General features: G+C 35.7%; 1 protein-coding gene across 6 annotated transcripts in view; it reads left to right on the plus strand.

The window, feature by feature from the left end:
- LOC129942184 (atypical protein kinase C) overlaps window positions 1-12,421 on the plus strand; it is a 92,473-nt gene that overhangs the window by 44,886 nt on the left and 35,166 nt on the right. For 4 of the 6 annotated variants that reach the window (XM_056051025.1, XM_056051022.1, XM_056051026.1 and 1 more), the window contains one exon: window positions 7,423-8,152. In XM_056051025.1, coding sequence (XP_055907000.1) covers window positions 7,423-8,152 — 730 coding nt within the window. The remainder of the gene's footprint in view (window positions 1-7,422; window positions 8,153-12,421) is intronic. The other 2 variants (XM_056051027.1, XM_056051028.1) reach the window with 1 other exon arrangement.

Here is a 12,421-nt window from a genome sequence, read left to right on the forward strand (position 1 = left end):
TATTGTTTAGAAATCTAGGAAATTCTTTATAAAAATCCAACACTCAGTTTTTTCATAAAAAGTAAAATCTACAAAAAGTAGTACGCAAATTTGGTAAAAACTGATGCTCGGTTCTCGATATCTCGTGAACAATAGAATTTCATTCATCCAATTTGTATTTGTTTATAAAAGAAATAAAAACTTTTAAAAAATGCTACTCAAATTAGTAAAAATTAGTTTTCGACTAAAAATCTCGTTCACAAAAATGGAATATTGTTGGTAATTTAAAATGTTTAACAATATTTTAGCTGACAACAAAACACGAAAACCTAAAAACTTTCAAGCAAGACGAATTGACAGACAAGATGGAAAGTTATCAATGTGGGTCGCATCCCAGCGTCTTTTTTTACATTCTGTTGAAACCTTTTGATCAGGAAGCCGGAAATTATTCTTTTGCTTGTTGAAGCTCAATTTATACAAAAAAGGAACATTTTAAATTAATTTCTCTTCAAAAATTCTCTTTCTTGATTAAACTTTCAAAACTGTCAACCACTAAAAAAAAATACCAATCCCATTGGGAAGCTTTCTATCCTCTATACAAAATCAAAATCAAATTCGATCAAACACTCGTAATAAGATTTTCCCACTATCAAACACATCAAATTGAAAAGAATTAAAAGAATAGGTCCCAAATGGCTCTCCTGTGTGAAACTATACTCATACTATACTACATTGAATCAAGTTAAAGTAAATCAAACTTCAGACAAAAATCCCTATGGTATCTTTTTGGATATGACTACAAACATCACAATCATTCCTTTTTGATACAATCGATCGTAATCGTAATGATGACGAACCCCTCCGCCAACGACGACGAAAGCTCCAAAGTCTGACAAAGTAATCAAAGAATCCCCACATTTGCAATGAGAAGAAAAAAAAAACTAATAAAAGTTTTCCATTACGAATGGATTCCTCCATCATAGTCTCCCTGGAGACCAAATCGACTAAAATTGATTATTATTATTGAAGGGAGTGAATATGCGAGAGAATGAAAGAAAAAAACACCCTGTATATGGAACTCTTCAAACCTATTTTCTACTCCTACAGATTGAATGATTTTTTATTCATAATCATGCAATCCATTAACAAAAAGTTAAAAGAAAAAGAAGAAAAAATATAATAACCATGAAGTATAAATTTTTGTTAAAGTTTAAAATCTTTTGGCATCATCATAATTATCATCTTCATCATCATCATCAGAAGCTCCAGCTCCAGCGTCATCGTCGTCGTATTCGTCTTTTTCGTCGTCGTATATTCAGTCGTTTGTATACTGCTCGTGGTCAGCCCTCAAACTCTCGAGCCGGTCCTGAAGGACTTCTCTTCCACATCATCATATAGTTGTTGGATGAGAGCTCTATATGGATGAGAGCTCTATATGCACGAAGCCGACAAGACACACGCCAGAATGGCTGCTGCTTGGATGGATAGTGCTCTCATCCTTGACCTTTTACTCATTCCATTGTGATTCAATCATTCAATATATGAACTGCTGAATCCTTATATACAAAATAAAACATAAATACCTATAGAATTTAAGGGTCGATGATGATGATGATGATGATGACGACGGTGGTAAAGAGGACACACACCTCCTCGTCCTCGTCGCACCGCACTACACCCCCCCTCTACAAATTCAAATTGATTAGTCTCGTATAGATTGTTCCTCGAATCAAATCGAATTGAATTGAATTGAATCGGTTGTGAACCCACTTTCCACTTTTCCATTTTCCCACTTTTAACTTCAATGTATGTATGAGTATGTTTTGAAAAATCCTTGCGTTTCAAGGTGCTTTAGCAGAAATCAACCACAAATATTCTCCTCATACGTCATCGTCATTGTCGAGAACATATTTTACCATTAATCAAGGATTTTCTTTTCTGCCTATGTATATGCAAAGTGCCTCCAACTCTTCCTTTTTTCTCTGTGCGCCCAACCATCAGGATAAAAAGAGAATCCACCCATAAGGACGAGAGAGAGAGAGTAAAGACAGAGAGAAAAAGCGTCAATGGCGACGCGAGTAAAGGAAACAGAATTGAGCAAACAGAAAACCAATTCGACAACTTTTCTCTCGCATTATCCTCATCGAACGAATATGCTTTTGGGTTGGTTCGACTTTTGGCGCTTGGCGTTCGGAGGCTCTCGGCTTGGCTTGGGTTAGCTTTGGGATGGCTTGACTCGAATTGGCTTTGCTTTGCAGTTTATACATCATAAAGGACACAAAAGTTTAGAAAATTTGAACAAAGGATTTTCAAAATTTGTTTGTTTTTGAATATTTTCTTTCGTTTCGTTTTTCTTTTTTAATCTGATTTGCGAGGTTTTGGCTTAAAAATGGATTATAATGCTCTTGGAAAATTTTTGGTCGTCCTTGCTGCCCTCAAAAAGTCTCCAAAGTGGAGCACTTTTGTGCATATAATGTCTGATGTATGGTGGTGGATGACATAATGTTTGTCAACAAATATTATGTTGAGGATAGGATGTTGGTAGGTTAGTTGGGTTATCTGGAAAAATATATGTATAGAAGACCGACACCAGGAAAAGAAGAAAGATGATTATCGTGCACTTTAAACTTTGGGTTATTGCAAGCAGCAGCAGCAAGGGGCAGGCACTATGCCAAGAAAGTTTTTCGTTTTTCATCTTTTTCTTTTTTGATCAATTAGTCCGGCGGCGGTGCAGATGATGATGATGATGAGCAGAGTAGTCCAGGGCAGGGCAGGGCTGAGCGACTGACTATGTTAAGGCTTTAGCATGTGTGCTCTATGAGGGTTAAAAGTGAATTTTCCTTCATTGGCATTTATGATGGTTTTATAGTATATCCTCGAAATGAGAGGCTATTTTAGTGATGATGAGGATGATGACGATAAGGTTATACTTTATACATATGTAAATAAATATTTCTTCTTTTTTTTTTGTTGAGAAGAGACACTCTGGCGTATACGTAACCTTTAACCTTTAAATAATAATAAAGTTGAATGGAAAGGGAACTGAATTATATTAAAAGTTCGTCATGGCCATCGCTATCATCATTGCCATCATCATTAAGAGAGTAAACGAGAGAGAAAAAGAGACAAAGAGTTGTTATGGATGAATTTTATATGACGGAAAATTATGTTGGATAACGAGATAAAACTCAATATAATATGATAAATAAAAAATATCTAATTTAAAAGAACCTTAGCTCCATAGTTATGTATACTAATTTTGAATTCTGAGTTGGTTATGTCGTTTTTAATTTTTGAAACTTGCGATGGTTAGAAGTACTCACAAGTGTGCAGAATTTATAAAAGTGTTTAGAGGAAAAAAGGTTTTGATTTTGTGAGTTATGAAAATGAAGTGAAAATCTCATCGAGAAATTAGTTGATTAGTTTTCATTTTTAAATAGATTTAATTCTATTCTTTTGGATCTCGTAAAAAGGAGTCCTTAGAAGAATCTTGAACGGTTAACAAATCCTAACATAGAGATGTCTTTACTTACGATGGAATTCCGTGATATATAGATAAGAATTAAAAAAAACTCCAAAATATTTAAAACTATTGGGTTTTTCAATAAGTTCAATAATACGTTGTTTTTTTTTGAATATCAATTAAATTCTGAATTCCTGTGAAACTACGTTCGATGCCATTATGTAGGAAACTCGATTTCTTTTGCATGGCTATCAAGGTCACGCTTGCAGAAGTCAAGACGCTGAACTCAATTTTCGACGGTTTTCAAGCATAAATCGGCTGATAATGCTGCAATTTTACGTTCGATATTCGTACGAAGTTCATCAATCGTCGCTGGCTTTTTTTTACACTTCAGAATTTTCAGAAAGTAGGAGGCTTATAGCAAGCGTCAAACTACGATCAGAGGCTCATCATAAGTGCACGTGTTAGTTGTTAGTTAAAAAAACGACCGAGGCGGCCAAGCGACGTGACCAAAACTTGGTTTCCAATAAATTGATTGTGACATTCGCTGAGGTCCTGTTGGAACCACATGTCCTCCAAATCCATATCATCCAATTGGGGTCAAAAATATTCGGTTATCATTGATCGCTAGCGATCTCCATTTACAGTAACGTGCCGGTCTTGATCATCACGGAAACCACAGCAAACAGTAATTTTTTCGAGATGCAATGATGACTCATGGAGTACGTGTGGGTTGCTGCCTAACCAATACTGCGTTTTTTTGTTTAATGACGAAGCCGTTCAGCCAGAAATGAGCCTTATTGCTGAAGATGATTTTTCGATCCGAATTATTTTCAAGTTGTTACTCAGCCCAATTCACGAACATACTACGCTTCTGGTGGTCAAGTGGCTTCAGTTCTAGCGTCAATTTTATCTTGTAAGGATGTAGGACAAGATCTTTTTGCAAAATTCGCCACAACGACGTCACAGAGAAGCCCAACACTTGAGAACGAAGTATGAGAGACACATTTGGGCTTTCTGCAGCAATATTCTCTACAGTACGGGCACTTCTTTATCTCACGGGCACAGGAACATTTATTGTGTATGTGTATTCAAAGTTTTCCACTAGACGCGCAATTGTGGATCTGCTAGGACGATTATGACGACCATAACGTAGCACTCTTAACGTTGAGGCCACTGACTGCGAATTTCGGTAATAAATTTTAATTATTTCGAATCGTTTTTCGCTCCATCATGAGATGGAAAACCTTACTGAAGGGAAATGTTAAAAGAGCAGCAAGAAATATGGCGTCGTTTGCTGCCCCTGTCGCTCTTCTTTTGTAGCATCCCTGTTAAAAAACCCTGTATAAAAGCGATGTTTAGAGGCCTGAGATATAATATTATCGGCAAATGTTTCCAATATCAAAATTGTCAATATCATCCTTATGCTTTTAAAAATTTTAAATATTTCTGTATTTTATGCAAAGGAATACATCATTAATAGCTAACATAAAAAGTAGAGGTCCAAAATGACTTCCTTGGGGAACTCCTGATTTGGCAATGAAAGTGTTAGAGAAAGAACTTCTAAATTTAACTTTAAAGACCTATTATACAGATAAGAAAAAATGTATGTGATGAATTGAGGAGGATGTTGTGCCATGTGATGATTCCATACAAAAGTTTGTCAAAAGGTTTAGAATGATCAATGTGGAGCTCTTGACCGTGTTCTAGTGTTTTTGACCACTTTTGCAAAAGTTCTAGTAGAGTAGTAAATGTCAAACGTTTTCGCATAAAACTATATTGATGATTACATATATGTAAATGTAATATTCTTAGGTTTAAATTTAAACTATTACTTACAACTTGTTCAAAAAGTTTTTAGATTGTGCTATAATTATAAAAAAAATCCTCCTTCCATAAAATTTCCCTGAGCTAAGATATTGTGCAACTATGCATTTTTTATAAGACAATTTAAGGAATTCCACCTGGTCTATGTAAAGCTTGAACTTTTGTGTAGTTTTGGCGAGCTATCTGTTTTAAAACTGTTTTCATTTGATATTTTGACCTGTAACTAATGTGTCGAAAATAATCCCTTCGACATATTTAAATTTTAAAGAAGTGTCGTAAAACAATGACAATTTTTAATTGAACGCTTTTTTTATGTCTTCGAATGATCAATATTCTTTTAATGTATCATGTTTATACATTTGATTCAATTTTATAAACTTTTGAGGTTTTGAGCTTTTAAGTTGTAGAATTGGGTCATTCTCTGTGCATAGGTTGCAAACACATATTTTCCGAGACATGGAAAATGCCACTGCAGAGGCCTAACACCTTTAAAAACGGTTCCACTATCTTCAAATTTCTACACAATTTTAACAATAGGTTAGTCAGTCAATAATGACAACAACAATAATTATCTCGTAATCAACATTTTTGTAGTAAGTTTTAATAATTTAAAAGCGCTGTTCGATTGTTAAAAGACTCTTAATCGTAAATGGGGCACATTCAACTAATGTTATGACAATTGAGCTTGACAGCTGTCAAATGACAGAGCTACCAATTTGAATCAACTAAATTAATCTGTACTCTTAATATTCAATTTGTCATTTGAAACAAAACAATAAATTAATTTAAAAGAGAATGATAATAAATTTTTTTTTAGATCTGTCAAATTGAAAATCCGTTAAAAATTTAATATGTAACTTGACACTATTCTGTTTATGATATATGATAATTCGCAGTCAACACTAACAAAAATACAAAATAAAAATTGAGCTCAATTCCGGAAATTTGAGTTGACAGTTCTTGTCACATGTGTAAGGCACTTAAAAACAAAGTTTAATAAACAAATCGCAGAACCGCAATTTCTGTCAAAATTTTGAATGCGTGCGAATTTAATGTAATGAACAAGAGACTATGAATGCGCAAGAGTTGACAAAATTCTTGTGTGTTTTTTTTTGGATCGAAACGAACCTCCAACTCTTTAAACCTACAACTTTTTTCCAAGTCAACACGTAGTGAAAATTAGACATACAACATTTGAAAAGTTGATGTGTAGTTGCATAACTTTATTGTGTTAAGAAATAAAACAGATAACACGTTGTTAATTTGGTGTATTCATTTTATTTCCGCATTTATTTGTTACAATTTAAACTAGTTTCCCGAGAAAGTTTCACGCAACTGTCAAAAAAGTGACGGAAGTTGTTTTTCCAAGCAATTTAAAGCTACATAAAGCTACCTTATGGGATTTGCACCAGTTCACGATGAAGTGCCACGAAACTGTCAAAAAGTTACAAGTTTTTTTTTTAACAATTTAAAGCTTCAAAGTAAACTAACCTTATGAGAGTGATTTCTATGCAAAAAAAACCTCCTTGACCATAAATACTTCTTTTGCGACGTGTGAACTAACCCCAAGAGACAAAACTATGTAATCACCACGATTTGTGTTTCCAATATATCGTAAATTAGCATTCGGGATACCAAATTTGAAGATTGCCTTTAGATCCCTGAATTTGACATTTGCTATAAAGAATTGACATTTTATGGTTCCGAATTTGACATTTGGGATATCGTATATGACATATTATGATTTTAAATTTGACATTTGAGATTTGAAGTTTGCTCTTAGGTCTCTGAATTAGACACATTGGGGTAAGGATTATGACATTACATGATTCCGCATTTGACAGTTGGGATTTTAAATTTGAAGTTTTAATTGATTTAATTGTTGTTATCGGATTGTTTTGGTATTTTGGTTTTATTTTTTAATCGAAAAGTTTGGGGATTCTTCTCTTCTGCCCAAACAACTTGCTTATAGTTTTTTTATCAACTAAATATTTAAACTTTTGATATTTTGTACATTTTCTATCATTCATTAAATTAAAAAAAAAAATATTATTGTTATCACAATTTTCTGTGCATGGACCATCATCTTATAAAATCATGACTATCACCATATTATGTACCAACCTATGTGTGTTACCTGCCACATTATGTAGTCCAAATATTTCGGCCTGCAGGCAAATCAGCTTTCAGATATTTTATGTCGAGGCGCCACTGTTTCATCCATACAATCGGCAAACAACACACTAACCCGTGGTGTATCGTTACGTAGCGGTGGTGGCGCTGGAGTAGGAGGTGGAGTTGGAGTTGGTTCAGGAGGAGTCGGCATCGGAGTTGGAGTGGGAGGAGGTGGCGGAAGCGGTTCCGTTGGATGTCTACAGGGCAGTGGAAGTGTAGGAATGCTGCCCGGGGCAATCGATACCGGTGACTATGATGTGCCACATCCACATCCCTATACACATCACTATATGCAAACGTCATCTATAACTCCTCCGCACTCGGCCATGAGTTTGATTGGTTCACGCCCGGGCTCGGCTGGCCCGTGTCCCGGTCATGATTCTGGATCGGATTCCAGTGCTGGTGGTGGTTCTGTAATGGGTGGCAATATTTCGGCACAAATTGGTGGCGGCAGTGGTAGTTTAGGACGCTGTTCGAGCCGTTGCAATGCCGACGATTCGGGTGGCGGCAGTGGAGGGGGTGCCGGCAGCACCTGCAGTGGCCATAATGGCGGACGCAGCAGTGTCCTCGGAACCATACACAATGGGCATCATCAGTATCACCATGAGTGCATCCATTACGAGAGATTACCAATTCCGGTGCCTATACCAACGGTTCCAGTGTCGCAGATGCATTCCGAGGAAGAAATCGAACCGGCTTATGCAACAGGTACATATATTCAAAATAAAAAAAAGACATTTTTAACTTTTTTAAAACAAAAAGTGCAATTTGTTTATGTTCCTTTTTATTTTTGTTTTCTTTTTATTGTGTGACATTACAAAGGAAACATTTTCTTTTTGGTTGAAATTTTGAAAACCGCGCAGTTAACCAAGAGCTGATGGGGCGGGGTTGTAGCCCCTTTTCAAAATAAGAACCCTTCGATAAATAACCGGGGGTTGTGAACACAGAAAAACTTCCCATTTCCATTGAAATGAACAACGGTTTTTGTTTGAAAAACATCCTTTTTTACAACTTTGTCTTCTTTGCATCAGCAGGACCCTTTTTTAAACAAAAAGTGAAGAAACAGAACTTTTAATTGATACTTTTTTTTCTTCTATTCTTTGCTTTCTTCATAATTTCTTTTGTCCTAATCCTCTGCCAAGGTGAGAGAGATAAATGAATCAAGGGGTAGGTTACATCACCCACAAAAATGAAAATGGGTGGTTTGGGGATGATGTTATGGAGAACGGGTATAGTTGGGGGAATGGTCTTTATGGGGCACCAATGACTTTTAAATTCCTTGGTTACAATTAGTGTTTGCAGAGAAGCTTTATTTCCTCTCTTTTGTTATCTATATTAGTGGTTACGTTGAGGTGAAAGGTATATGGACAAGGGAGGTCTGTGGTATGGTTATACCTAATCCGCTTATGTTACATGAAGATTAACTTTAAATACTTTTGTTAATTTTATATACAGAACAGATAGAGTTGTGAAACTCAAGTATAAATTTTTTAATAAGACCCTAAAGTAGACATAATCATAAGCATAGCAAAAAGGATATAGAGATACAAAAGTTGTCAGGGGTAGAACAAAATACTCGTAAAAAACATAAGACAACATTTCTAACACGAATTATAATCAAATTATTATTTTTTTTATTTTAATTTTTATAAGAGATCAGTGTCTAACCAGCGGAGTAGAGGAGTGAGGTATGTGTGATAGAGGGGTTGAGGAATTTGGGTGTGATTAGGATTACATTGCATATTGTGGCGAATTGTGGACATGTTTTTGTTAATTATTTTGTAATCTTTCCATCTCTAATTGTATGAAGTTATGTATCTTTGTAATTCCTTTCTTCAAATACGACAATAATTTAATTAAATTTGTGTTTCGTTATCTTGAATTATATTGCAAGGACATGCGAAACATATTCGTTTAAGTTATTTTTGTGACACAAGTTATTGTGAAAACGTTTTCTTCAATTGAAATATCTTTTGTTTTTTGTCGTACCACATTTTAAGAGTTTCTCATAACCTTTAAAATGAGACCCAAATCATGACTATCGGTCAAAGAAATACCAAGTTTTCCTACCTCTATCTTTAAAGAAGACTTTTTTAGAGAGTGTCATGGAGGCATCGGAGTTTCTAATAACGACTTTCAATTTAGTTTCAAACATATTTCAAAAGCTTTATTATTGCATTGCAGCGTAGATTCGCTGGACCTTAATTTTTGATGACTTGGTCACTCATTTCGTCCGAAACGACAGCTATTTCGTGTAAAAGTTGGATCTGATAACGTCTTGATCTTGGCATAAACTTATGACTTACCCAAAAAAATGGTCTAGAGGCGTTAAATGCCAATCGACTGATCCATATCTTGAGATTACTCTTCAATAAATCGATTGTAGCTTGTGCTGTGTGGCTTGTGGCGCCGCCCTGTTAAAACGTCGCACACTGGGGCAAGATTACCCAAAAACCGTAATTAATTCAGAAGATGAATAGGTACTTCTTTAGGTAATGTTCTGATGGTTTTTTTAGGCATTTGCCTTAAGCTGGTTATTAAGGGGTCAGATGTGATGAGCAATAAATTTAAAACATCTTCATTGAACTTTTTTCAAGAACATTTCCTCCAAAAATGTTCACGATATGTTTTAAAATCCTTATTTCTTGCTTCCTGTGCTTCTTCCATCAATTGACCTATATTTGTAGATAGATTAAGCTTTAAGATCATGTAAATATCAAATTTTATTAAAATAATACCTATTGGAAGAAGTGCAGAATGAACGACATCAAGGCCGTGGATTAAAAGATTGTGCACTGTAGGAGACATATAATACCATGGATAAAGGTCCACAAAATATTTGGCAGTGTCAAGTGTGAATGCTCTGAAATTTTCAATATGGATACCATAGCCATTTGAAATTGCTACTAATATGGAATCTTTTCGATTAATATTTTATCGACACCCAGGACTTCAGATGCGACTCCCTCGTTGCTGAAAAAACGCCATCACTGGAATTTCCAAAAACTGGCTTGGGTTGATCTACAATCAAACCCATTTGATTTCTAAATTTTTGTTGGATTTGAACTTTATTGGCAGCAACTATGTCCTTATCTTCCTTACAAATTTTCCATTTTTTTTATTGGAAGCCTAGAAGCAACATGTAAGAGACACTCAAAAGATCGCATCCAGCAATGCAGTACGGACAATCCAAACTGCAATGCACTCGGATTTCGTGGAAGTCCTTTGAACTAGCACTGCAAATATACCAGCGCAGCGCTGAGAAGAGGTTGTATTTTTAAGGGCATTGCACACTTTTCCGTCCATCATGGTAAAAATCAGTTTGTGGAAAACTTCAACAACTTTTTGCTCGATGTTAATAATAGTACGACACAAAGCCAGATTTTTTTTTAATAATAAACGGGCACTCAAGGGGTTATTAATACCCTTAACATGTTTGAAGTTTAAACACAGGATTAAAGAGGAGATATCGATGCACATTGGTCTTAAAGTTTTGAATATCAAAATCATAGGGAAAAACAGAGCTGGGTAAAGCATTCCACATTCTCGATGTGCAGTTAAAAAAAGAATCTCTATACTTGACAGTACGTCCGAAATTGAGCTCAAGGTTAAACTGATGTGCATTCCTAGAAATACGAGTATCACGGCTGAATTATTTTAGGGGGGGAATGCAACTGGCTAATTCGATAGAAGACAGTTTATAAAAATATCGGTAGAACAACAGAAGGCACGAAACATTGCGGCGGTGTTCAAGTAACGTAATTGTTTCGGTTATAGTTTTATCGCCTATCATTTTCAAAGCTCTTTTTTGGATCCTGTCCAAAATACTTAAAATTGTTTAAGGGGCACCTGCCCAAATATGCGAGTAATATTCAAGTTTTGGACGAATGAAGGCTTTATAAATTACAGCCAGATCAGAAGAGATGAAAAATTTCTTGCATCGTCGGAGAAATCCTAAGCACTTAGCAGCATTTTTTGCAATATCGAATATGTGATATTCATACCGAGTACTGAAAGTTGATTAGTTTCCTGGATTCAAGTGCCGCTCATGGACAGCGGCATCGGGGGTGGGTTACGCTTTAACGACAGGAGACAGCATTGAGTTTTCGAAGCATTACATTCTACACGGTTTTTGATTCCCCATTGTACAATGCTGTCGAGATCAGAATTTAATGAGCTTATCATACCCTGCCGTTGAAGTTCCATATCCGAAAGACAAGGATAAGAATCTAAAAACGAATATGAAAAGCTGAGGGTACTGTCATCAGCGAAACAATTTAGTGGGTCAGAAGTTTCAGACAAAAGATTTATAAAAATAAGGAAGAGCGTCGGAGACAAAACGGAGCCTTGGGGCACACCAGCGTTTATTTTGTGAATATCAGATTTGAACCCGTCCAACACTACTTGAATCGAACGGTTAGAAAGGAAATTTCTTACCCAATGAAGAAGGGATTCTTCTATACCAAAAGCACGCATTTTCGATAAGAGAGTTTGGTGCCAAGCTCTATGAAATGCTTTCGAAATATCAAGTGTAATGATCTTACTTTCTCCAAAACGATGTAAAGATGTGTTCCACTGTTCGGTGAGATAAACCATGAAATCACCACTGGACCTATTGCTACGAAAGCCATACTGCCGGTAATTAAGAAGCTTCCGTTCTTCAAGATATTTCTTAAGCTGATAATTAATCAGCGTGTCTATGACCTTGGAAAGAAGGGACGTGAGCGCTATTGGACGATAGTTAGACGGGCATCAACTCGATGCTTTTCAGCTTCTGATTTTTGTGCAGATTCCTTTTTATACTCAAATTGTATTAGGCGACAATATCTGGTTGATGACGATCTCGAATTTTACCATACAACGATTTTTTAGAGTAACATTTGCAAACAAGTTGGATGGGAACGACCGAAGTTATAAAAACACTGGAATCATCAGCTTCCATTCCAACAAAGTTCTGCTTGTAAGAACTATGACCGG

This window comes from Eupeodes corollae, chromosome 1, assembly GCF_945859685.1.
Source record: "Eupeodes corollae chromosome 1, idEupCoro1.1, whole genome shotgun sequence".
NCBI classification, from domain to species: Eukaryota; Metazoa; Arthropoda; class Insecta; order Diptera; family Syrphidae; genus Eupeodes; species Eupeodes corollae.